Source organism: Pan troglodytes, chromosome 4, assembly GCF_028858775.2.
Source record: "Pan troglodytes isolate AG18354 chromosome 4, NHGRI_mPanTro3-v2.0_pri, whole genome shotgun sequence".
In the NCBI taxonomy this organism is placed as follows: Eukaryota; Metazoa; Chordata; class Mammalia; order Primates; family Hominidae; genus Pan; species Pan troglodytes.
In genome coordinates, this window is record NC_072402.2 from 137,324,478 (window position 1) to 137,351,358 (window position 26,881).

Consider the following 26,881-nt stretch of genomic DNA (forward strand, 5'->3'; position numbering starts at 1 on the left):
ACTATCAAAACTTTTTATTTTGGTCAATTTTGATCAATCCTAAAATGGATCATTAAATGAAAGATTTTGGAAACAGATGTTTATGTAAAATGTAGCAATATTTTATGCTTATGGTCCAGTATTTCATTCAGTAACTATTTTGGGGGTCCTTTTTACTTGAACCTCTAGTAATTCTTGAGCTATTTCTCTTTTCTTGAGACAGAGTCTCACATCGTCGCCCGCCTGGAGTGTAGTGGCATGATCTCGGCTCACTGCAACCTCTGCCTCCCGGGTTCAAGCAGTTCTCCTGCCTCAGCCTCCCAAGTAGCTGGGATTACAGGCGCCTGCCACCACGCCCAGCTAATTTTTTGTATTTTTAGTAGAGACGGGATTTCGCCATGTTGGCCAGGCTGGTCTTGAACTCCTGACCTCGTGATTGGTCTGCCCCGGCCTCCCAAAGTGCTGGGATTACAGGCGTGAGCCACCACGCCTAGCCTACTTGAGCTATTTCTAAAAACATTGTAATGTGAGGCAGGTTTGGTATTCTGTCACTAGCTTCTCTGATTTATACTTCTGCCTGTAAGAGCTAAGAGTCTAGAAAGGCTTCCAGAGAGTAACCTAAATCAGTGGTTTTAGTAGGTATCTTTATATTCAACCAGTGTGACAAAATTCTCAATTAAGATTTAAATGGTCTTTAAATGCTTTCATTAATTACATTCATCTGAATGGGTTTTAGTTTCTCTTTCTCTGCCTTTTTTTGGTACTGTAGATTCTAGATCATTTTATGAGAGCCATAAAGATTATTTGTCTTGGTTGCTGCATTAGTAATTTTCTTCTTCCTTTTCCTTCTGCTATTTTAAAGACTTAGCCTTGTGTATGTGTTTTTGCTCATTTTTTTGATGATGGAATTTGACCTTAATAACAGTGAAGACAAATTAACATAGTGTTATTAGAATGTGAATAGGTTTTTATTGAGAGTTTAATGCCAGTGGATTACATATGTTTAGTCCTGTTGGAATGTTAAACAGATATGATATACTAAATTAAATAGATATGGATTACAGATGAGATCATCTATGATGTTGAGTTAAAAGTTCACAATAATGTAAGAATGTTCGGCGTGGTACAGTGGCTCATGCCTGTAATCCCAGCACTTTGGTAGGCCAATGCAGAAGGATCGCTTGAGGCCAAGAGTTTGAGACCAGCTTGGGCAACATAGCAAGACCCGATCTCTACAAAAATAAAAATTAAAAAAATGAGCAGGACATGGTGACACTTGCCTGTAGTCCCAGCTACTCAGTTGGCTGACGTGGGAGGATTGCTTGAGCCCAGGAGTTTGAGGCTGCAGTGAGCCAAGGTTGTGCCACTGTACTCCAGTCTGGGCAGTAGAGTGAGACTCTGTCTCTTGGGGAAAAAAAAAAAAAAAAACTTAAATATACAATATGCTAGAGTATCTTTAACTTTTTGTAGCGTGGGTATGAAAGATTGCAATATTAGTTGAAAATATTTATTTTTTTCCCCATCTTCTATCAAGAAGGGTATTCTGGCCGGGCGTGGTAGCTCACGCCTGTAATCCTAGCACTTTGGGAGACCAAGGTGGGCGGATTGCCTGAGCTCAGGAGTTTGAGACCAGTCTGGGCAACGTGACAAAACCCCATCTCTACTAAAAATACAAAAAATTAGCCAGGTGAGGTGTTGCACACCTGTAATCCCAGCTACTTGGGAAGCTGAAGCAGGAGAATTGCTTGAACCTGGGAGGCAGAGGTTACAGTGAGCTCAGATTGTGCCATTGCACTCCAGCCTTGACAAAGTGAGACTGTCTCAAAAAAAGAAAGAAAAAAAAAGAAGGGTATTCTGGGTATTCTGGCTGGGCACTGCTGGTGGCTCATGCCTATATTCCCAGCAGTTTGGGAGGTCAAGACAGGCAGATCGCTTGAGCCCAGGAGTTTGAGACCAGCCTGGGCAACATGGCAAGACCCCGTCTCTATTTAAAAAAAAAAAAGAAGAAGAAGGGTATTCTTTCCGTAATTGTAAACATTGGCAGCTTGTTGGCATTTCTGCTTCAACCCTGTTGGGGATTCTGCGTTGTCCAATTGTTAGTAGATTTTGATCCCACAGCCTATTTGTGCTTTGTTTGTGTTACTAGGAAGAACAGGGAATCACAAAAAAGGAAATATTTAGCTAAAAATTTCTGATTTAAGGCCGGGCCTGGTGGCTTATATCTGTAATCTCAGCACTTTGGGAGGCCAGGGTGGGTGGATCACCTGAAGTCAGGAGTTCGAGACCAGCCTAACCAACATGGTGAAACCCAGACTCCACTAAAAATACAGCAAAATTAGTCAGGTGTGGTGGCACACACCTGTAATCCCAGCTACTCAGGGAGCTGAGGCAGGAGAATTGCTTGAACCTGGGAGGCGGAGGTTGCAGTGAGCAAAGATCGCACCACTGCACTCCAGCCCAGGCGAACAGAGCGAGACTCCATCTCAAAAAAAAAAAAAAATTCTGATTTAAATTTTTCTAATAACTTCTTAAGTCTGGTAGTAGTATTAGCAGGAAAACAAAAAGATTGATCTTGAAAAGACTAGTGAAGATCTTGAATTAGTACCTAAATGGTTAATGGAAAATTTAATTTTTTTAATTGTCTCAATATTTTTATATTTTGGCTGGGTGTGGTGACCCACACCTATAATCCCAGCACTTTGGGAGGCTGAGGTGGGTGAACTGCTTGAGCCCAGGAGTTCAAGACCATCCTGGACAACATAGTGAGACCCCATCTCTTTTTTTTTTTTGAGATGGAGTTTCGCTCTTGTTGCCCAGGCTGGAGTGCAATGGCACGATCTTGGCTCACCACAACCTCTGCCTCCCAGGTTCAAGCGATTCTTCTGCCTCAGCCTCCCGAGTAGCTGGGATTACAGGCAATGCGCCACCATGCTCGACTAATTTTGTATTTTTAGTAGAGATGGGGTTTCTCCGTGTTAGTCAGGCTGGTCTTGAACTCCCAACCTCAGGTGATCCGCTCACCTCGGCCTCCCAAAGTGCTGGGATTACGGGTGTGAGCCATCACACCCGGCTGCGCATCTCTATTAAAAAAAAAAATTAATACTTTATTAAGTGCTTTCTTTCTTTTTTTTCTTTTTTAAGTTCTTTTCTTTCTTTCTTTCTTCTTCTTTTTTTTTTTTTTTTTTTTTGAGATGGAGTCTTGCACTGTTGCCCAGGCTGGAGTGCAGTGGCATGATCTCAGCTCACTGCAACCTCCGCCTCCTGGGTTCAAGCGATTCTCCTTCCTCAGCCTCCCGAGTAGCTGGGATTACAGGCACCTGCCACTACGCCCAGCTAATTTTTTGTATTTTCAGTAGAGACAGGGTGTCACCATGTTGGCCAGGCTGGTCCTGAACTCCTGGCCTCATGATTCATCTGCCTCGGACTACCAAAGTGCTGGGATTACAGGTGTGAGCCGCTGCGCCTGGCCTTAAGTGCTTTCTTAAAAAATAGTTTAGTGTATTTTAATAGCAAACTCAAAGGAACAGTACAGAGACAGACAACATTAAAAACATACTTCCATGTAGGGCAACTCAGAAAAATAGAGTGAATGAATGAAGAGTCTACCATACGATAAAAACGCTACAAACACCATTTAGTTGCCATCAATAAAAATTTACGGCCGGGCACAGTGGCTCACGCCTGTAATCCCAGCACTTTGGGAGGTCGAAGTGGGCGGATCATAAGGTCAGGAGTTTGAGACCAGCCTGTCCAACATAGTGAAACCCCGTCTCTACTAAAAATACAAAAATTAGCCTGGTGTGGTGGTGTGTGCCTGTAATCCCAGCTACTCAGGAGGCTGAGGCAGGAGAATTGCTGAACCCGGGAGCCAGAGGTTGCAGTGAGCTGAGATCATGCCATTGCACTCCAGCCTGGGCAACAGAGCGAGACTCCGTCTCAAAAAAATATATATATATATTTTTTGCTTGATATGAAAAAAATCCAGGAGGGTCTGGGCACAGTGGCTTATACCTGTAATCCCAGCACTTTGGGAGGCTGAGGTGAGGGGATTGCTTGAGCATAGGAGTTCAAGACCAGCCTGGGCAACGTAACAAAATCCCGTCTCTACAGAAAATAGAAAAATTAGCTGGGTATGGTCCCAGCTACTTGGGAGGCTGAGACAGGAGGATCATTTAAGCCTGGGAGGTGGAGGTTGAGCTGAGGTTGCACCCTTTACTCCAGTCTGGGTGACAAGGAGTAAAACCCTGTCTCAAAATAAATAAATCTAGGAGAGCAGCATACAAGCAGTGGCAGCATCAGGAGTCATGGCAGGACAAGAGTTTAGAAAGTTTCTTTCACTCTTTTACAGAGTATTGGTTGAAAGGAGTGCTGCCAAAACTATAACCAAAGGAGGCATTATGCTTCCAGAATAATCTCAAGGAAAAGTATTGCAAGCAACAGTAGTGTTGACAGTTGTTGAATTGAGCTCTAAAGGAAAGGGTGGAGAAATTCCACCAGTTAGCGAGAAGTTAGAGATACAGTTCTCCTAGAATATAGAGGCAATAAAGTAGTTCTAGATGACAAGTTTTCCTTCTTTTTTTTTTTTTTTTTTTTTTTTTTTGAGATGGAGTTTCACTCTTGTTTCCCAGGCTGGAGTGCAATGGTGCAATCTCAGCTCACTGCAGCATTCATCTCCGAGGTTCAAGTGATTCTCCTGCCTCAGCCTCCTGAGTAGCTGGGATTACAGACGCCCGCCATCACGCCCAGCTAATTTTTTATATTTTCAGTAGAGACGGGGTTTCACTATGTTGGTCAGGCTGATCTCGAACTCCTCCTGACCTCAGGTGAGCCACCTGCCTCGGCCTCCCAAAGTGCTAGGATTACAGGCGTGAGCTACCACACCCAGCGACAAGTTTTATTTCTTATTTAGAGATGGCGACATTCTTAGTGTGTAGACTGAAATAAATCACTATTGAAATGACATCAACGTGAAGCTGCCCATTCCACTAAAGTTCTGAAATCTTTCATCATGTAAATAATTTCCATGTCTCTCTTTTATAATAAACCAATGATATAACTAGTGACAAAAATAAAATCCAACTGCTAGCATTGTCCAGAAAAAATTTACAGGTATGTTTATAATTGTTATAAAGGTGAACTGCTGAAACTTGTTCACCGAAATAGTTTGACTTGAATTAATGCTTTACATCCTCAATTTTATATTAGAAATTCACACACAAGTTAAAATGGAAAAACTGCCAATACCTGATTTCTGTCCCCTGTTTTTCCACTCGCAGTCATATACGTAGTTACCTTTTGACCCCGTGGGGGAAAATACATCTAACAGAGAACTATCAATAACAGAAAAGAAGAAAAATAATTTTTTTTTTTTTGAGCATGAAATGTTTCCCAATCTTAGGCACAGTCTCCATGTAATTGGCATGCTAGCTGGATGTCTTTTGGCATACTTGTTACATATTTGGCATGAGTAACGCATAAGTTGGTGTCTTCATAAAGGCTCATCAGATAGGCCTCACTTGCCTCCTGCAAAGTAACAAAAGCCAGAAGTGTAGATTTGTTTTGAAGTCCTGAGCAACTTCTTGTATCAGATGCTGGAAAGGAAGTTTGCTAATCAGAATTCAGTGGACTTCTGATGAGATCTGTTTTCACAGAGTACCACAGTACCAGACCTGTAGCAGTAAGGTTTCTTTACTCTTCCAGTAAAGGGTGCACTCCTGTGAGTGACTTCTGTAGCTAGTTGCTTCCTGGGTGCTTTACCACTGGGCCAATTTGCTGGTAATCTGCCTTGTACTAGTCATGATCTAGAGGCCCCCTTACTTATCCCCCTTCTCAGCAGACATTAGAGATGAGGGCGCCACTGTGGCAGGCAGTGCCTGAGAACACTTAAAAGCAGTGCTTTCTTACTATCTTACCCAACTCTTACAGCTTTGAGTGGAAATGCAGGTACAATTAATAATCTTCCATTATAACCACAAATTTAAATAACAGGAAAGAATTAAGTAGAAGAACAGGTCCCTTGACCAGTTGGTCATACTTTTGTCTAATAGTGTTTTTAGCCTTGTTATTGGGGGTTGTTAATTCTAGTTATCAATGTTTTATTTACTCAAATTGTAAGTATATTTGTGATTAAAAATAGAGTGAGACTCTTGTGTATGTGTGCGTGCATGCGTGTGAGCATGTGCGTGTGTGTGTTTTAGTCTTGTTTTTAATTTTTTTCAGAAACAGGGTCTTGCTATGTTGCCTGGGCTGGACTTGAACTCCTGGGCTCAAATCATCCTCCCATCTCAGCCTCCTGAGTAGGTGGGACTACAGGTGCCCACTTTTGTGTCTTTAAACAACATACAAGGGGCTTTTTATAGGACTTCCCTTGAAGATACTAGGTCCAGTTTTAGTGGCCCAGAATGGCTTTGTCCTTGGCTTACTCAGTCCATTAAATGGTCGGCAGAGAGTAATATAAGTGTTTGTAAGTACTAGTGAGGGCTAATCTAAGGAAGGGAGCCTCAGCAATTCCTATCCTTTACCTTTAACTCCTAATCAACAAGCTGCTATTTTTAGGTTCAGGTCCCAGTGAGCAACAAACCAACCTTAGGGATTAGTTTGATATTAAGGAGGTTGGAAGGAACTTTAGGATTTGGACTGACATTCTGGTGGATTTTTATATGGCTTCTTAGTCTTCATGTTTCTTCTACCTTGTGACAAGAGTTACCTGGTTTGGGTTGTTCAAATATAACCCCAGTGACAACTTCCCTTAGGTTGCTCAGATCATAGTATGAATGGTAAGTGTGCTAAGTAGTAGCTTAATTATAAGTAAAAACTCTGGCTTTTGATCTCTCATGATGCACTTAGTAGCATGAGAACATGGAACAAGCATCATTTTCTGCATTTGGAAGATATTTATTTATTGAACAAGTTTATAACTTATTAGAAGTATCCCTGGAGCTTGTAATCAACCTTGGGCTTTCAGCTAATATTTTCTTCTTAAATTTTACTCCTTTTTTCTCTTTTTTCCTCTTTAACTTATCCTTTACATTAGGAGAGATGTTTTTCTTTCTTTAATGAGGGCCAATAATGTACAGACCTACACAAGAGTTTTTAGAAATTTTTTCTCCTTGTTAAAACCAGTCTTTCTTAATTTGAGTATTATCTACCTTGACTTTACTGTTTTGTCCCCCGTATACCAGCATTATAAAAGGAGTCATGCCTGTAATTCCAGCTTTGGGAGGCCGAGGTGGGTGGATCATCTGAGGTCAGGAGTTTGAGACCTGGCCAAACGTGGCAAAACCTTGTCTCTACTAAAAATACAAAAATTAGCCAGGTGTGGTGGCAGTTGCCTGTAGTCCCAGCTACTTGGGAGGCTGAGGCAGGAGAATTGCTTGAACCCGGGAGGCGGAGGTTGCAATGAGCCGAAATTGCGCCAGCGCACTCCGGCCTGGGCGATAGAGTGAGACTGTGTCTCAAAAAAAAAAAAAAAGTGTATTATATGTAATTGTTTTGAAGAAATGATTTACCCTGTGAGGTAAAGAAATAACTGTTTAAAAGTAGAACTGTAAGCCTTGTCAAGAAGTTTGTCTACCTGACATGAAGTTTCAAGAAGTTTTAGCCCAAATACTTTCGGTTTTTTTTGTTTTTGTTTTTGAGAGAGTCTTGCAGTGGCGCAGTCATGGCTCATTGCAGCCTCCACTTCTCAGGCTCAAGCAGTCCTCTCACCTCAGCTTCTCAAAGTGTTGGGATTACAGGTGTGAGCCACCACACCTGGCTCTAAATATTTTTCATTGAGCACCTTATCAGTGTTCTAGGCCATTCTAGTCATTTTTCTTGTTTCTTTAGACTGTTAATTTATGTTCCTCATCTTGCTCATACTCATTATCATATTATTTATAAATGAATTTGGATTAGAAGGGGAATGATATGTTACTATGGCGTAGATACAATGTAGATATTGTTACATGGTGACTTTTTTCTTGTTATTTTTCAGTGTTCCATTGGCAAGCTACAATAATGGGGCCAGTAAGTATTCAGATTAATTTCAGAATAAACAGTTTATGTAATTTACTCATTTTAATCCCACTTTTCTTGTTATCAACAGAATGACAGTCCCTATCAGGGTGGAGTATTTTTCTTGACAATTCATTTCCCAACAGATTACCCCTTCAAACCACCTAAGGTAATTAATTGGAATGTGGCAGTTTTTAATGTACTTTCTATAATACTAATAAACTAGTTTACAGAAAGTTTCCTTTCTTTCTGTAGGTTGCATTTACAACAAGAATTTATCATCCAAATATTAACAGTAATGGCAGCATTTGTCTTGATATTCTACGGTCACAGTGGTCTCCAGCACTAACTATTTCAAAAGGTAACAGTGGGTATTTGATATCAAGATAAAGCAACCGTGTCTTTTGTCTTTTTAGAGTTATTTATTTTTGAAAAGATTACTTAATGTTTCTTTTAAGAAGAGATAGCAATTCTTCTTAATCTGAAATGGACCTTGAGAACTGAAAACGAGTTGGATTTTTCAAGCAAAAGTATTCCTTGGTGTAGTGACTAGTCTGTCAGTTGTGCTACTCTAGCATAGGTTAGAAGATGGACACTGGGCCTGGTGCCGTGGCTCATGCCTGTAATCTCAGCACTTTGGGAGGCCGAGGCGGGCAGATCACAAGGTCAGCAGATCGAGACCATCCTGGCTAACATGGTGAAACCCCGTCTCTACTAAAAATACAAAAAAATTAGCTGGGCATGGTGGCAGGTGCCTGTAGTCCCAGCTACTCGGGAGGCTGAGGCAGGAGAATGGTGTGAACCCGGGAGGCGGAGGTTTCAGTGAGCAGAGATTGTGCCACTGCACTCCAGCCTGGGCAACAGAGCGAGACTCCGTCTCAAAAAAAAAAAAAGAAGATGGACACTGGTATGAATTTTTTTTAGAGCATAAAGTAGAGCACAATTAACATCTCTTCCAACCTTGAGATTCATGAATGGAAAAAGATAGATACTATTGCAGAATAGGAAATAGACCAGCCCTTTAGACAAATGCCTATGCTGTAAACATAGACGTTAGGTTCTTGAAGAACAAAATATAGGTAAATATTTTACCAGCTCTTGTCTTTAGGTTTCTGTATCAATGAACTGAGTGATGTAGTTGTTGTCTTAATGTGTTGATTTGAAATTGTACAACCCTTCAACATTATTCCCAGATGAAATCACAGTTGGGTTACAATAATCTAGATTTTTTTTTTTTTTTTTTTGAGATGGAGTCTCACTCTGTCGCCCAGGCTAGACTGCAGTGGTGCAATCTTGGCTCATTGAAACCTCCACCTCCCGGGTTCAAGCAATTCTCCTGCCTCAGCCTCCCTTGTAGCTGGGATTACAGGCACCCGCCACCACGCCTAGCTAATTTTTGTATTTTTAGTAGAGACTGGGTTTCGCCATGTTGGCCAGGCTGGTCTCGAACGCCTGACCTTATGATCCACCTGCCTCGGCCTCCCAAAGCGCTGGGATTACAGGCATGAGCCACTGTGCCCAGCCAAATAATCTAGAATTTATAAAGGAAAACAAAAACAAGTATTTATGGCCTGGCACGGTGGCTCACGCCTGTAATCCCAGCACTTTGGGAGGCCGAGGCAGGAGAATCACTTGAACCCAGGAGGCGGAGGTTGCAGTGAGCTGAGATTGCGCCACTGCACTCCAGCCTGGCCAGCCTGGGGGACAGAACGAGACTCCGTCTCAAAAACAAGAATATTTATCAGATCTCACTGCTCTACTCTGAAAGGTGATAAAAGAGTTCACTGGATGTACTTTTGTGAAAATGAAATCAGTTGTTTAAGAGAAAAATCAAATATGATAATGGATTAATATGTTTAAAATATGAAGTACAAAAATCAGAAAAAAATTCAGATCCCAATAGATGAATGGACACAGGGGAACCAAAGAATAAATAAATGAATGTTACGTTCCTATTTTTTACCTTTTTAATTAACAAAGATATTTTTAAAAGAAGACAAAACACTAATGAGGTATATTGAAATGAACACTCATATTCTTCAAGTAGAGGTATAGATTTGTAGAGCCCAGTCTGCCAGTATGTGTTGAGAGACTTAATCATCCATGCCCATTCACCCAGTAATTCTAGTTTCATTTATTTATACTAAGAAAACAATCCCAAATGCTGAAAAAACTTTGTATACAAGTACATTTGTGACATTGTGATTTAGTTCTGAAAATTGGAGGTTACTTACAGTAGAGGAAAAAATAGATCGGTTCCAGCACATGCATTTAAAAGAGTATTGACCCTGGCCAGGCATAGTGGTTCATGCCTGTAATCCCAGAACTTTATGAGGCTGAGATGGGCAGATGACTTGAGACCAGGAGTTCGAGACCAGCTTGGCCAACATGGCAAAACCCCATCTTTACTAAAAATACAAAAAATTAGCCAGGTGTGATGGTGCGTGCCTGTAGTCCCAACTACTCAGGAGGCTGAGGCGGGAGAATCACTTGAACCCGGGAGACGGAGGTTGCAGTGAGTCAAGATGGTACCATTGCACTCTAGCCTGGGTGACAGAGGGAGACTTTGTCTCCAAAAAAAAAAAGTATTGATCTTTACAAATATTGTGAAAATAGGAAAATACTGTGCTTGAGAAAAGCAGAAAAAAGAAAAAAGGCATATACACTGTAACAAGAGTTACATATAAAAGTATGTTGAGTGTCCAGAAATAGACAAGCAATGTTAGTTTTGGTATTTGTGTGGTGAAATGTGGTGTGTGATTTTTTTTTTTTTTTTTTTTTTTTTTTTTTTTTTTTTGAGAGGGAGTTTCGCTCTTGTTGCCCAGGCTGAAGTGCAATGGTGTGATCTTGACTGACTGCAACCCCCGCCTCCCGGGTTCAAGCAATTCTCCTGCCTCAGCCTCCCAAGTAGCTGGGATTACAGGCACCCACCACCACGCCCGGCTAATTTTTGTATTTTTAGTAGAAATTATCTGCTTATAATTTACCATTTGAACCATTAAGTAGAAATTATCTGCTTATAATTTACCATTTGTTTAATGCATGTATTTAGACAGGAAGCAACATAGTTTCATGGTAAAGAACATAGATTCTAGATCCAATTGCCTGTGTTCAGATCTCAGATCCACCTCTTATTAAATGAGGCTAGAGACACATTGGCCCCTGTATTCCTCAGTTTTTTCATCTGTAGAAAAGGAACAATAATACATATTTCATTGTTGTTACGAAGATTAAAGAAGCAAAAACGGACAGTTAACTGGTTCCTTGTAAGTACTCCAAAAACTGGGGATAAAGGCACAGTTGTCAAAAGTGTTGGGTATTTGTCATGTTATCACTTGGATATCAAGACTCAATCTTAAAAAAAAATTATTATTATTATTATTTGTTTTTTTTGAGAAGGAGTTTCACTTTTGTTGCCCAGGCTGGAGTGCAGTGGCGCAATCTCGGCTCACCACAACCTCCACCTCCCGGGTTCAAGCCATTCTCCTGCCTCAGCCTTCTGAGCAGCTGGGATTATAGGGCATGTACCACCACGCCCAGATAATTTTGTATTTTTAGTAGAGACGGAGTTTCTCCATGTTGGTCAGGCTGGTCTCGAACTCCCAAACTCAGGTGATCTGCCCGCCTCAGCCTCCCAAAGTGCTGGGATTACAGGTGTGAGCCACTGCTCCTGGCCACAAATTAATTTTTTAAAGCAAACAAAACTCTGAGACATTAATTTAAAATTTTTGGAGTCCTAGGCAGAAATAAAAACAGGATGCCAGAGAACCACATTTTTTTTTAAGTTATTACAACTTTAATGAAATAGTTTTTTAGAGAAGTGTCCCCTTTTCTTTTGGTAGGCCCCCTTACAATTCAAGAGCTACTTGAGAAAGTGTTTGTGGACCTGTGCCTGGCCTGGTGAGGGTCCCATTGGTTGCACTTCCTTCACCAAATAGCAATAGAGATGTAAATCTAGTAATGGGACCAAGATAAGTAGAATTGTGTGAGAGGTGTGTGTTTGGTGGGGTGAGGTGTTGGAGACACAAGATAGCTGAAATTATTGCCATACCTCTTTTTGTTCTTCCCCTTGCCTAGCGTTGATTTTTTTTCAGCTATTCCAAATGATAAGGACTGTTACAAGTCTGATTTGTTAGGTTCTCTCTATCTGGATAGCTATCCTTTAAAATAGTTGCAGTGCCATTTTGTTGAATTTGATTGTATTAACTGTCTCAGATTTAAGGTTTTAATGAGTCCCTTTTTGTAAATTGAATGTATGGGCAAGGAGTTCTATGAAATGCCTTAATCCTGTATATGATATTATTCCTTTAACATATAGTCTGTCTTCAAGGACAGAAATTTTGACCCAGTATTCACTCTACTTTGAAGGTCCGTGATGGGGACCTAAATATTTAAAAAACAAAAACAAAAAAACAAAAACACTGAAAAAAACTGAAGGGAAGCAGATAAGTGTGCCATAAAGCCATTTGATTATATGTTTTTAGAAGTGAAAGTAACTGTTGCTGTAACACTAGTGAAAAAGTAATACTGGCCAGGCGCAGTGGCTCATGACTGTAATCCACTTTGAGAGGCCAAGGAAGATGGATCACTTGAGGTCAGGAGTTTAAGAACAGCCTGGCCAACATAGTGAAACCCGATTTCTACCAATAATACAAAAATTAGCAGGACAGGGTGGTGTGTGTCTATAGTCCCAACTACTCGGGAGGCTGAGGCACAAGAATCACTTGAACCTGGGAGGGAGAGGCTCACTGTGATGCAGTGAGCCAACATCACACCACTGTGCTCCAGCCTGGGCAACAGAGCAAGAGTCTGTCTCAAAAAAAAAAAAAAAAAAAAAGTAATACTGATGAAGAAGAATATATATAGGTAAAAGTTCAGTGAAGAGACTATACAGGTTATAGAAATAAGAGTTACTATCTTTACAGAAGAAGGTATAGTATATGTATCAGTCCATTCTTGCACTGCTATAAAGAAATACCTGAGACTGGATAATTTATAAAGAAAAGGGGTTTGCCAGGTGCGGTGGCTCACGCTTGTAATCCCAGCACTTTGGGAGGCCGAGATGGGCAGATCACTGAGGTCGGGAGTTTGAGACCAGCCTGACCAACATGGAGAAACCCCATCTCTACCAAAAATACAAAAATTAGCCTGGCTTGGTGGTGCATGCCTGTAATCCCAGCTACTTGGGAGGCTGAGGCGAGAGAATCGCTTGAACCCGGGAGGCGGAGGTTGCAGGAAGCTGGGATCGCGCCATTGCACTCCAGCCTGGGCAACAAGAGTGAAACTCCGTCTCAAAAAAAAGGAGGTTTAATTGGCTCACAGTTCTGTGGGCTATACAGAAAGCATGGCAGCATCTGCTTCTGCGGAGTCCTCGGGAGCTTTTACTCATGGCAGAAGGCAAAGGGGGAGCCACCTGTCTCACATGGCAGTAGCAGGACCAAGAGAGAGATGGGGGAGGTGCCACACACTGTTAAACAGCCAGATCTCATGAGAACTCTATCACAAGAACAGCACCAAAGGGGTCGTGCTAAACCATTCATGAAGGATACACCCCCATAATCCAGTCGCCTCCCACCAGGCCCCACCTCCAACGTTGGGGATTACAGTTGAACATGAGATTTGTGTGGGGACACAGATCCAAACCATATCAGTATATTAGAAACCAAAATGAATTTTTCATGAAATCAAGAAGCTAAGTAGTGTACTAAAAATCTTTTCACAAGGTCCAGATAGCCAGTACTCTACTCTCCTTTCCTGGAAAGAAAGAAAAGCCCTTTCTTTAAAACCTGTCCTTTAAAGTTGACTTATTAGAATATTTAGAAGAATAAGTTAAAGGAACATTCAAAAATTTCTAACTTCCCTGTTGTCATTTCCAGGAAATACATGAAGTCTTTCCTAATTGATGTTAGAATGTTCTATGCTTGAAGAGGGCTTCAGGTGATGTCACCTGACAATAGGAAAATGTTTTTGGAATGCCAGCTGCCAGAATTGTGGGTAACAGGAATGAAGAGTCAGAAAACATCTCTCCTGATTTTTTAAAAAAACTTTTCATATACTCTTAAGGCAAGGAAATAGCATTTTTGTTACCAAACTGAATAGGGCATGCCAACTATTTCTTTACTTCTCAGAAGCCCTTGATCTCTATAGGATAGATTTGGTAGGAATATGAGCGAATCCTTTCCCTGCTGAATTTATGTGTTGGGAGTAAAATGGGCTGAGTGTTATTATCTCTTGGTACAGAACACCTATTAGAGAAAAGAAAGATGGCTGAGCTCTATTAGCATTAGTATAGAAGGATTTAAATTTATTCTGTCAGAGGCTACTGAACTTAATGTAATCAGTGACTTTATGCCCCCTTTGCATTCAGTAAGGAATGCATAAATTAATGATAGATATGGCTGGGTGTGGTAGTTCACGCCTGTAATCCCAGCACTTCGGGAGGCCGAGGCAGGTGGATCACTTGAGCCTAGGAGATCAAGACTAGCCTGGCCAACATGGCGAAACCCAACCTCTACAAAAAATACAAAGAAAATTAGCTACACATGGTGGCACTCACCTGTAGTCTTACCTGGAGAGTGAGGTGGGAGGATGACTTGAGCCCAGGAGGTTTAGGCTGCAATGAGCCAAGATTGTGCCACTGCACTCCAGCCTGGGCGACAGAGTGAGACCCTGTCTCTAAATAAATAAATACATAAATAAATAAATACTTTAAAACATAAGTTAATGACAGATTTGAACAAAGGAAATTACACTATTGAGATTTGTCTGCTACATCCCAGGTTGTCACCGAGGAAATGGCTTAGATGAGATTCTAAATTGTCACTGAAGAGAATTTGAGACATTCATAGAAGTATGTTGTATTCTCTATAATGAGTGTATGACCATCCCCATTTAGGGGCAAGTGTTTGCATTTATGTTCTTGATTTAGACTGAATTGTTTTCAACTGAAAATTAAACAAAACAATTGTCTGAATGTGGTGCCTGCCACTGGAAAACAGTGATTGTTGGATTTTATGGTTGTCATTTTTGCTAAGAATATTCAGTAGTGTGGCTGTCTTTTTTTTTTTTCTTTTTGAGACAGGGTCTCACTCTGTCACCCAGATTGGAGTGCAGTGGTGTGAACACAGCTCAATACAGCCTTAACCTCTTGGGCGTAAGTGATCCTCCCACCTCAGCCTCCTGAGTAGCTGGGACCATAGGAGTGTGCCACCACATCCAGCTAATATTTTTATTTTTTGTAGAGACAGAATCTCACTCTGTTGCCTAGGCTGGTCTCAGACTCCTGGCCTGAAGCGATCCTTCTGCTGTGGCCTCCCAAAGTGCTATGATTACAGGAGTGAGCCATCGCACTTGGCCTCTTTGGAATTTTGAAAGCCATTTATCCTTGAATATGGGCTTCTAAAAAATTGAACTTTATGGGATCTGAAAAATGTTCTTGGTCTAGAATTTAGACAAAGTTCTAATTCTATTCTAATTACTAGCCAGGGACATTGAACACGTCACTGCACCTGTCTGGGCCAGCTCCCTTAGGAGTTCAGGCATAAAGACAGTCATATCAACTCTTCTTACATCATGGGATTGTTGTGAGGCTTTGCACAAAGGGGCTTATATTTGTATCTGGGAGACCAAGATGTCATTTAACATTAATTTTCTGCTATTTGTTTTATTTTATTTTTTATTTTTTATTATAATTATTATTTTTTGGAGATGGATTTTTTGCTGTGTCACCCAGGCTGGAGTGCAATGCTACGATCTCGGCTCACTGCAACCTCCACCTCCCAGGTTCAAGCGATTCTCCAGCCTCAGCCTCCTGAGTAGCTGGGACTACAGGCACGCACCACCACGCCCAGCTAATTTTTGTATTTTTAGTAGAGATGGGGTTTTACCATGTTGGCCAGGATGGTCTCAATCTCTTGATCTCGTGATCCACCCCGCTCCGCCTCCCAAAGTGCTGGGATTACAGGCATGAGCCACTGCAGCCAGCCTTCATTTTTATTTTTTAATGACCTAACCTAAAGTCTGTTTAAGCTTCTTAAAATCCTTGTTGGTAGGCTGGGTGCAGTGGCTCACGCCTGTAATCCCAGCACTTTGGGAGGCCGAGGTGGGTGGATCACGAGGTCAGGAGATCGAGACCATCCTGGCTAACACGGTGAAACCCCGTCTCTACTAAAAATACAAAAAATTAGCCGGGCGTGGTGGCGGGTGCCTGTAGTCCCAGCTACTCAGGAGGCTGAAGCAGGAGAATGGTGTGAACCTGGGAGGCGGAGCTTGCAGTGCGCCTAGACCGCGCCGCGCCACTGCACTCCAGTCTGGGCGACAGAGCCAGACTCCGTCTCAAAAAATAAAAAATAAAAAAAACTATTTGCCAGGTGTGGTGGCTCACGCTTGTAATCCCAGCACTTTGGGAGGCCGAGGCGGGTGAATCACGAGGTCAGGAGTTCCAGACCAGCCTGACCAACATGGTGAAACCCCATCTCTACTAAAAATACAAAAATTAGGCCAGGCATGGTGGTTCAAGCCTGTAATCCCAGGACTTTGGGAGGCTGAGGTGGGTGGATCACCTGAGGTCAGGAGTTCGAGACCAGCCTGGCCAATATGGTGAAACCCCAATTCTGCTAAAAAAAAAAAAAATAATAATAATAATAATAATAATCCTTGTTGGTTACTGTTAATATAAAGTTAAGTAAAACTTACAAAGCTGCTAGGCATTACAGTATAAATTCTTAGAATTTTCTCATGTTTTGGCGTCTCATGTTTCTCTCAACACTTTGCTTTGATCCTCTGCTAATTTATATGATTTTTTTCATTCTAGTACTCTTGTCCATCTGTTCTCTGTTGTGTGATCCCAATCCAGATGATCCTTTAGTGCCTGAGATTGCTCGGATCTACAAAACAGATAGAGAAAAGTAAGTATGGCCTCAAGATGGAAAGTTATCTGTGGTGGGATGGAGATGTTTGTCACAAATCTTTCTTGTTTAAGGGCTGAATATTGGCCAGATATTTAAAGTGAAGTCCTAATATACTCTCCTGGGGCTAGAAAAGAGAAATATATGCATTGAGTATTATTATAAGTAGATGATGCCAGTCTTATCCCTGATTGTTTCACGTGACTCCTCTTGTCTACAAAAACTTTTTTGTTTGTTTGTTTGTTTGTTTTTGAGACAGGATCTTACTCTGTCACCCAGGCTAGAGTGCAATGGTGCAGTCTTGGCTCACTGCAACCTCCGCCTCCTGGGTTCAAGTGATTCTCATGCCTCAGCCTCCCGAGTAGATGGGATTACAGGCGCAGGCCACCACGCCAGGTTCGTTTTTTTTGTAGTTTTAGTAGAGACTTTCACCATGTTGGCCAGGCTGGTTTCGAACTCCTGACCTCAAATGATCTGCCTGCCTAGGCCTCCCAAAGTGCTGGGATTACAGGTGTGAGCCACCGCACCCATACAAAAACTTTCCTATGGTATATTTTTCAACAGCTTAATGCCTTATGCTTGGCTTTTGATATATAAAGCACTTTTCATCAAGTGCCCATTTGCCTGCCATAGGTATTTGTCAATTAATGGGAAAAGAGAATTGATTTCCTACCATTTGACATAATCTAAAGGAAGAAAGCAAATAAATGCCATTAGATGTGAAAGCCCCAAATTTCTTTTAAAAACAAAACTTGATGTAGAATTTGGGTATTTTAGAATTGTACTATGAATTATTGAACAGTGGTCAAGATATCAAAAGAGATAGTAGCTAAAAGTGTTCTAGTAGCATTTTTTCTTTTCTTTTTTTCTTTTGAGATGGAGTCTTGCTGTGTTGCCTGGGTTGGTCTCAAACTCCCTACCTCAGCCTCTGGAGTAGCTAGGATTATAAGCATGCCCACCATGCCCAGCACTAATAACATCTGTTGTTTTATGTACTATTCAGTGAAGTTATAAGAGGAACTAGATAGGAGAGGGTGGATAGTTCTTTTAGGGCCGGGCGCAGTGGCTCACGCCTGTAACCCCAGCACTTTGGGAGGCTGAGGTGGGCGGATCACAAGGTCAGGAGTTTGAGACCAGCCTGGCCAACGGGGTGAAACCCCGTCTCTACTAAAAATACAAAAATTAGCCGGGCATGGTGGCGGGCACCTGTAATCGCAGCTACTCGAGAGGCTGAGATAATTGCTTAAACTCAGGACGTTTAGGTTGCGGTGAGCTGAAATTGCACCACTGCACTTCAGCCTGGGCGACAGAGCAAGACTCCCGTCTCCAACTTGAGTTCTAATGGATTAGAGAGGCATAGATACGTTTTTGTTTTTAGTGGAGGTAACACTGGGAATGGGATATTCTAACAGTAGTTGGTTCTTGCTTTTTCCTATTTGTGAATTTATTCTCAAATTTTTTTGATTAGAGAACTATTTTGTCCGATATTTAGAATTGTGGGTCTGAATGCTTACCAGAAGTCATTTCCCAAGTCATCATGGAGTAATGTTGAACACTGTTGAACAGAACTTTCCCAAACTGCACTGCCCCCACCCTCTAACCCCCCACTTTTTTTTTTGCAGAGACAGGGTCTTGTTCTTCAGCCCAGACTGGAGTACAGTGGCACAATCGTGGCTCACTGCAGTGTCAAACTCATGGGCTCAAGTGATCCTCCCACCCCAGCCTCCCCAGTAGCTGGGACTGCTAGTACATGCCACTACACCTTTCCAGCCTCCCCAGTAGCTGGGACTGCTAGTACATGCCACTACACCTGGCTAATTTGTTTTTTTGTTTTTTTTTTGTAGAGACAGGATCTCACTATGTTGCACAGGCTGGTCTCTAATTCCTGGCCTCAAGCAGGCCTTCTGCCTCAGCCCCCCAAAGTGCTGCTGTTATAGGCATGAGTTACCGTGCAAGGCCAGCATACCCACCCCCCCCCCCCCTTTTTTTTTTTTTTTTTTGAGGCAGGGTCTTGCTCTGTTGCCCGGACTGGAATGCAGTGGCACAATCACAGCTCACTGTAACCTCAACCTCCCAGGCTCAAGTAGTCCTCCCATCTGAGCTTCCCAAGTAGCTGGGACCACAGGCAGATGCCATCACATCCAGCTAATTTTTTTTTTTTTTTTTTTTTTTTTTTTTTTTTTTTTTTTTTGAGACAGAGTCTTGCTCCGTTGCCCAGGTGGAATGCAGTGGCACAATCTTGGCTCACTGCAGCCTCTGCCTCCCAGGCTCAAGTGATTCTTGTGCCTCAGCCTCCTGAGTAGCTGGGATTACAGGCGCACACCACCATGCCTGGCTAATTTTTGTGTTTTCAGTAGAGACGGGATTTTGCCATGTTGGCCAGGCTGGTCTGGAACTCCTGACCTCAAGTGATCCAGCTGCTCCAGCCTCCCAAAGTGCTGGGATTACAGGCGTGAGCCACCACACCCGGCCTAGCACCCCTTTTTTAATAGGAGAACTATAGAATCATTTGCTCTGCTTACTTTATTCAAATGTTCTTCTGAAGCAATAAACCCATTCATTTTGTCAACCAAATTGTTGAAATTAGTTCTACCAGAACCAGTTGTTTTATTGATATGAAAGGAAAGTTTGGTTTTTTTTCCCCCTTTTTTTTTTGAGACAGAGCCTCACTCTGTCACCCAGGCTATGGTACAGTATTGCAATCTCAGCTCACTGCAACCTCTGCCTCCTGAGCTCAAACGATCTTCCCACCTCAGCCTCCTGAGTAGCTGGGACTATAGGCATGCGCCACCACACCCTGCTAATTTTTGTATTTTTTTGTAGAGACAGGGTTTTATCATGTTGCCCAGGCTGGTCTGAAATGCCTGGGCTCAAGTGATCCACCCGACTCAGCCTCCCAAAGTGCTGGGATTACAGGTGTGAGCCACCATGCCCAGCCTTCTGTCGGTTTAATCATTATTAGTATATGAGTTCAAGAACTATGTAATGTAGAATCATATAGTTTCAAGTATTTTAAATGAATGAATTGAGTGGACATCTTTTGTAGAAATAGGCCAATCAAGTATAGAATAAGGTATATGCCAACAAATACTAAAATTTAATCAGAACCCTCTATAAGTAGCAATTAAAGGAGACTTTCACATTTTACAGCTCCTTCCCATTATCATTGAATTAATCCTTATCAGAAATTTGGGATAGAAAGGGGCCTTTCCTTGAATGTCTTATAAGCTACTCTCTTCAAGTTACTTGATGGGATAATGAATGGAATCTGTTGCTTACTGACTCCACACCTATGTTAAGCCAAGCTTCTCTTTGTGTGTACAGGTACAACAGAATAGCTCGGGAATGGACTCAGAAGTATGCGATGTAATTAAAGAAATTATTGGATAACCTCTACAAATAAAGATAGGGGAACTCTGAAAGAGAAAGTCCTTTTGATTTCCATTTGACTGCTTTCTATGAGCCCACGCCTCATCTTCCCCTGTGCACATGTTTACCTGATACAGCAGTGCTGCGTGTTGTACATACTTGGAACAACAAACTAGAAATACTGTACTTCTGTACCAACATTGCCTCCTAGCAGAGAAGTGTGTGTGTGACAAGCCAGTTCTACAGGCATTACCTAGGTGTGAGACTAAAAGCTTTTCTTATTGACTTAAATTTGGATAACAGCAAGGTGTGAGGGGGGTGGTGGGTATGGTGTGTGCTTGGATGGGAAAGAAAAGGCTCCACTCACCTATAGGAGATTATTTTTAAGTGGAATCCATTTAAACTCAAAACAGTTATGAAAAGCAAGGTGAAGAACATGAAGCTGTGTCTGTATTCATTTTATTCCGAAGGAGCTACGTCTTAGGTGAAAGTTATGACCAACCAGATTAAACTCTACCCACATCCTGCATTTTAAGGTCTAAGTTTAACTGGTCAACATTTAAATGGATTGGAGCTATTAGTACATCAAGTGTGATGGGCTTTGTTCCCAACTCTTTTACATCTCCCTACCCCTTCAACCTTTGGCCTTTCAGCCCTTCTTTCTCTCTTCCATATTCTTTGGTTTGTATGTGGTTTCTCAGTTAATACATAGCTAATAGCTCTTATTTTTCTTATGTTTTTAACCGCTTAGGTCTATTTGGATGTAAGGGTGAAAATTCATTTGATGGAAATACTTGTGTATATTTAAAGACCCAATTGCTCCTCTGGAGCTTGTAATTTCAAGAATGATTAATCTGTGTAATAAACTGGTTACTACAGTCATTACATATAATTTTGTGTGAATAGGCTTTTTCATTTTTAAGAAGTTTGTCTAGCTGAGATTAGTGGTGGATTTTCTCCCACTTCTGAAATGTTCATTTATACTGGTTGCATTTTAAGATCATGAAACAATTCCAGTTACATTGTAAAAAGGATATCTTACGAGTAATTTTATTGAACAAGTTAGAGGCATAAGCTTAAGAGCATTTCCATGAAACAACACATGCAGCATTCCAGGAACTTGATTGTTAAATTCAATAAGAAATTTGCTTTATTAATGAAACTAAGCTGCATTTCATCAAAACCTTGTGACATTCCCTTGGTACATAGGACATAAAACACAGAGGCATTGCTATTTGGTAAGTTAAGCTTCTGTGATTGTAATTATAAAAGAGCAACATTGACCAAACCTGGGAAACAAGAGCACAGTCTTGTTTGGAGAGTCTACATAATTACTTTGCACTAACATTTGCAGGATGTTCACACAATTTTAAATTGTACTGTATGTGGCTTTTTGAAGTCTTCCCTTGACCCTAGTAAAATATAGCTTGAAACTTGTAAACAACTGTGTTTGCCAGAAACATCATTCATGTGAACTAGGCAAGTTACCTTTTTTCCCCCCTTCTTTTCCTAATTGTAAACTAGGCCAACCTGAAAGCCATGGCTGATGCTCTAGCCATCAGGTTCTTTCAAATGCATCTTTACACTCTTGCACAAAAATTAAGGAATAAATGTCCACTGCTTTTGGTTTTAAACTTGTTCACCTTGTCTTATCTCTCACTGTCACTGCTCCTCCACCTTGGAACTTGTGTGATAAAACCCAAAACCTCTTACAGTTCTCTTATAAGCATTTCAAGCATCTCTTATTAGCATCCTTGACTTTGCAGAAAAGGCTTAACTGTTAACAGTTGTGGGGAAAGGAGTTAGAATTTAGCTTAAGCCTAAAATCACCCTGTATTCTCAGTATTATGGGCAAGTGGGAATTCATCTTTTTTTTTTTTTTTTTTTAAGAGAGGGACAGGGTCTCATTCTCTTGCCTAAGCTGGAGTGCAGTCAGAGTCATGACAGCACAGCTCACTGCAGCCTCAACCTTCTAGGCTCTAACAATCCCCCTGCCTCAACCTCCCAAGTTGCTGGGACTTATGGTACATGCCACCACACCTGGCTAATTTTTAAATTTTTTTTAGAGACAGGAGTCTCACTATGTTGCCCAAGCTGGTCCTGAACTCCTGGGCTCAAGTGATCCTCTTGTCTCAGCCTCCCAAAGTGCTGGGACTACAGACATGAGCCACCATACCCAGCCTTCCATCAATTATTGGCTTGCTATTAACTACATACTGTTGACCGTGGGTCAGTTGCACAGATCCTGAAAGCTCATTCTGTATTTGCCTGTCATCTTAGAGAGCAGCCAGCTTATTACCATTTATTAGATCATAATATGGATATTTTCACAAGAGTGTTCTTAAGTATTTTTAAGTGCCAAATAAAAGCCATCCTCCAGGTGTGCAGGTGCCAAATGAAGGGGTTTGGATGGTCACAAACAACATTAGGCCCTTGAATGGGGTTTGGTCTTGCCCATTTGAGTATGAAGCTTCTTTGGTCCAGTCTGTGTATATGTGCCTGGCCAGAAAGAAAGCCCAGTGAGAGAAGCCACCTTTCCCACTCACCAAAAACAACAACAACAAAAAATCCCTCAGGGTGGTTTTCATCTGGACCACATTGCTCTTCACAGAAGTTTCTATGACTTTGTTGTATGTAAAATCCAGTCTGTAGCAACCTTGATTATCTTGGAAAAGTTACAGGAGAACGTCAAGTGTATGGTTTCCTGTTGTTTGCTTCTTAATAGCCTAAAGTACTTTGTCAAGTTAAAGCTGGGGCAGTGTCTTTTGGTAAAATGAAGTCACTTCAGATACTTATATGCTTTGCTATTGGCGAATCAGTAGTCAAAGGTATCATTGTCCTGCGAGTTTATGCACTTTGACTAGTACAGAGACTTGGAAGGAGGGCGGTAGGGGTGGGGAGAGAGAAGTTAGGAAGGTCTGTGAAGAGAAGGAAAAGGTAGTTGTCAGAGAGAGACCCTTTCTCTACACTAACCTAGCAATAGAGGCCTTCTTTTTCCACTTCCAACTGCTAAAATACTCTGCTTTCTGAATCATTCCTCTTTGTTTCAACAAGTTATTTTGAGACCTGGGTAGCTTGTCAGGAGAAATGGATTATTTCTAAATTATGGCTGGAATGCCTATAAACTGTCCCTTGTCTGTAATTAAGGTGAAACTCTGGCTTTGTCTCTGTGTGCTGTATGGCACCCATTAACTACCCAGGGTAAGTTTTGAAGAGGAGAACTCTCAGCTGGGCCCTGTGGCTCATGCCTGTAATCCCAGCATTTTGGGAGGCCAAGGTGGGCGGATCACCTGAGGTCAGGAGTTCAAGACCAGCCTGACCAACATGGAGGAACCTCGTCTTTACTAAAAACACAAAATTAGCCGGGCATGGTGGCACATGTCTGTAATCCCAGCTACTCAGGAGGCCGAGGCAGGAGAATCGCTTGAATCCGGGAGGCGGAGGTTGTGGTGAGCCGAGATCGCGCCATTGCACTCCAGCCTGGGCAACAAGAGCAAAACTCAGTCTTAAAAAAAAAAAAAAAAAAACTCTTCTCATTCCCAGGTCTTCAGGATTATAAACACATCTTTCCTTCCTTCCAAATCAGGAGTAAGCATTTTTATTACTCCTACAGAAAACTAACTAGTGTTAGGAATCCATCTCCTTTTGATTTCCTCATTTTCCCTTTATGAAACACTATTTCAAGTGATGGGTTATTTTGGTGAGTGATGTTAGGCAGGAGAAAGCAGGTTTGTTTTTTGTTGTTGTTGTTTGGAGACAGAGTCTCACTGTCGCCCAGGTTGGAGTGTAGTGGTGCGATCTTGGCTCGCTGCAACCTCCACCTCACAAGTTTAAGTGATTTTCCTGCCTCAGCCTCCTGAGTAGCTGAGATTATAGGCACATGCCACCCACGCCTGGCTACTTTTTGTATTTTTAGTAGAGACGGTTTCACCATGTTGTCCAGGCTGGTCTTGAACTCCTGACCTCAGGTGATCTGCCCACCTTGGCCTCCCAAAGTGCTGGGATTACAGGCATGAGCCACCACACCCAGCCAAGAAAGCAGATTTTTAATATGAAAATAACTGAAGGTAGCAAACTATTTGCACTATACATCCAGCAAGAGGAAATAGACTTCCTTTGGGGCACTCCTGGAGCTAGTCCCTTCTATTTTCCTTTTCTTCCCTTCCTTTCCCTTTCTTTCTCTTCCTTTCCCTCCCTTCCCCCACCCTTTGCCTGCCTGCCTGCCTGCCTCCCTCCTTCCCCACTTTCCTTTTTCTTTCTTTACTTTCCTTCTTTCTCTCTTTTCTTTTTTTTTTTTTTTTTTTGTGTGTGGTTTTTTTTTTTTTTTTTTTTTTGAGAGAGAGGGTCTCACTTTTTTGCCCAGGCTAGAATGCAGTGGTGCAAACATGGCTCACTGCAGCCTCACACTCCTGAGCTCAAGCAGTCCGCCCACCTCGGCCTCCCAAAGTGCTGGGGTTACAGGCATGAGCCACCTCGCCCAGCCTATTTTCTTTTATATTGTGCATGCACTTAGATGAAAACTGGCTTTCTCCATCCCACAAAAACCTTCTTTAAGTGTTTCCCTGGCACTATAACCTTTTTTAATCAGGACTGGTATAAGTGGTTGATATTCAGGCCCCTCAGTATATTTCCAGACCAATTTCTCAGATGGGCTTAGAAATAGGGAAATGAGACGGGATCACATTGTCAAGGTTACTATTCATGAAGCAATTCCTTCATTGTTGGCATATTTTACCTTAGTCAATGTAAGGAGAAAAGCTCAGTGGTTAGGACTAAGTAAGCCTTTAAGGCCTTTGTCCTCTGGCTGAATGTATAATACAATCACCAACCAGCTTTGCTCTTTCTATGTCTACTCCTGGTCTGGGTAAGGCAAAGGCAGACATTTTTGTGATGAGCAGTCACTTTTCATTAAACTAAATTATTTGTGGATCTTTATCTGATCAGAGACACAGCGTAATCTGCCTCTTAGCAGATGTAAAACTATATGAATACCTTAGTGCCAAGACAGCAGCTTAATAGTTTTCCTTGATTGAGTGGTGGTTTGTGTGTTTGTTCTTAACGTCCTGTGTAAGTTGTTATTGGTAGAATGGTTTTTTCCAGAGCTGAGGAGCCTGATTGCCCAACATTGTACTCTGAAAGCAAATGGTTGATCCCATTTGGAAAAGCCAAGAAGAGGCCATTGAGTGTCCAGCCCAGGCCTCCTGTGACTGCTGTACAGGAAAGAGCAGCAGCAGCCTTGGTGAATGTACCATGTTCCTTTCCCAACTTCTAAGGATGCGAGGAGTGACAACTGCCATTTTCCCAGGCACACCTCTCCCTGCCCTGAGCCACTTGTTCTCAATTCTGTTTAAACTTCCTTTTTGGTACTTAAAAATCTTAAATCTTAAAAAGATGTCACCCTTCCCTAAACTTTAGAGCCTCTAGAAAATGTGAGTGGGGAGGGTTTGGTTTTTTGACTTAAAACCTAGTCTTCAAATTGCCAGCTTTCCTTGGGTTTAAAGTTCTCCATAGAAAATGAGATTGCTTTAGAAGCTCCAAAGCTCCTGGGCCCTCTGACTTGGAGGTTTCTAGAAACAACCCACAAATACAATCTAACATTTGGGACGCAGAGCCAGCACCATCTTGGGTAAGAGAAATGTTCCATGTTTGAGGTAGTTGGCAAATGCTAAGCTACCTATGTGGTGACAGTTGTCTGGAGCTTTTCCCATCTGATTAAGGGGCAATACTGATTTGGTCATTGTGGGCAGTTTCTCCTCCTAGCCAGCATCACTGCCATCTTGGAAGGTGTGGCTACCTGTCATGTGTTGCACAAAGAGTCGAGGGGAGCTGGCCTTGTTTGAGAGGGCACCCGAGACTTTCAGTCACCTGCTGCAGAGTGACAGAAGGAACAAGGGAAACCAAGGCTTTCCCAAACTTGCCAGAGAAGGTGAGCTTTTTGGAAGGATGGTTCCAAGTGACCTCAGCTTAGTCCTCCTTTGGAGGAAACAAGGCAAGTTGGGGAGGCTCTGGTGCATAACAAGTTATAGGGCAGGTACTGTTTCCTGGATTCAACCTCCAAGCTTCATAAAAAGGCACTTCCAGCCAGGCGTGGTGGCTCACGCCTGTAATCCCAGCACTCTGGGAGGCCGAGGTAGGTGGATCACCTGAGGTCAGGAGTTCAAGACCAGCCTGAGCAACATGGAGAAACCCCGTCTCTACTAAAAATACAAAATTAGCCAGGCGTGGTGGTGCATGCCTGTAATCCCAGATACTTGGGAGGCTGAGGCAGGAAAATCTCTTGAACCGGGGATGTGGAGGTTGCAGTGAACCGAGATCCGAGATCGCACCATTGCATCCAGCCTGGGCAACAAGAGAGAAACTCTGACTCAAAAAAAAAAGGGCGGCGGGGCACTTCCTTTTGAAGTTTCAGATGTATATTGGAGGGAGCAGAATTCCTTTGTGATTTCTTCCTTAATACATTGTGTCCCTGAGGTGGTCCCTGTTCTTCCTGTCTCCTGTCAGCCCCCTGGCTCAGAGGACGGCTGAATGGAGTTGCATTTCAGTGCCCACAGATGGAGGTGATGACTGAAGTGTGTTTGCTTATGTGGGGAGTGAGATGATGGCTTTGGTGTCTGAGTGGATGCTAGTGCCTT

The 26,881-nt window shown here is 42.1% G+C and overlaps 1 protein-coding gene across 2 annotated transcripts in view; it reads left to right on the forward strand.

Moving 5' to 3' along the window:
• The window catches only part of UBE2D2 (ubiquitin conjugating enzyme E2 D2), a 67,474-nt gene extending 46,333 nt beyond the window's left edge, over positions 1-21,141 (forward strand). For both annotated transcript variants that reach the window (XM_517968.7, XM_063810736.1), the window contains exons 3-7: positions 7,955-7,986; positions 8,066-8,143; positions 8,230-8,335; positions 16,787-16,880; positions 20,205-21,141. In XM_517968.7, the coding sequence (XP_517968.1) occupies positions 7,955-7,986; positions 8,066-8,143; positions 8,230-8,335; positions 16,787-16,880; positions 20,205-20,250 (356 nt within the window). In that variant the 3' untranslated portion in view covers positions 20,251-21,141. The remainder of the gene's footprint in view (positions 1-7,954; positions 7,987-8,065; positions 8,144-8,229; positions 8,336-16,786; positions 16,881-20,204) is intronic.
• Positions 21,142-26,881: the final 5,740 nt, after the last annotated feature.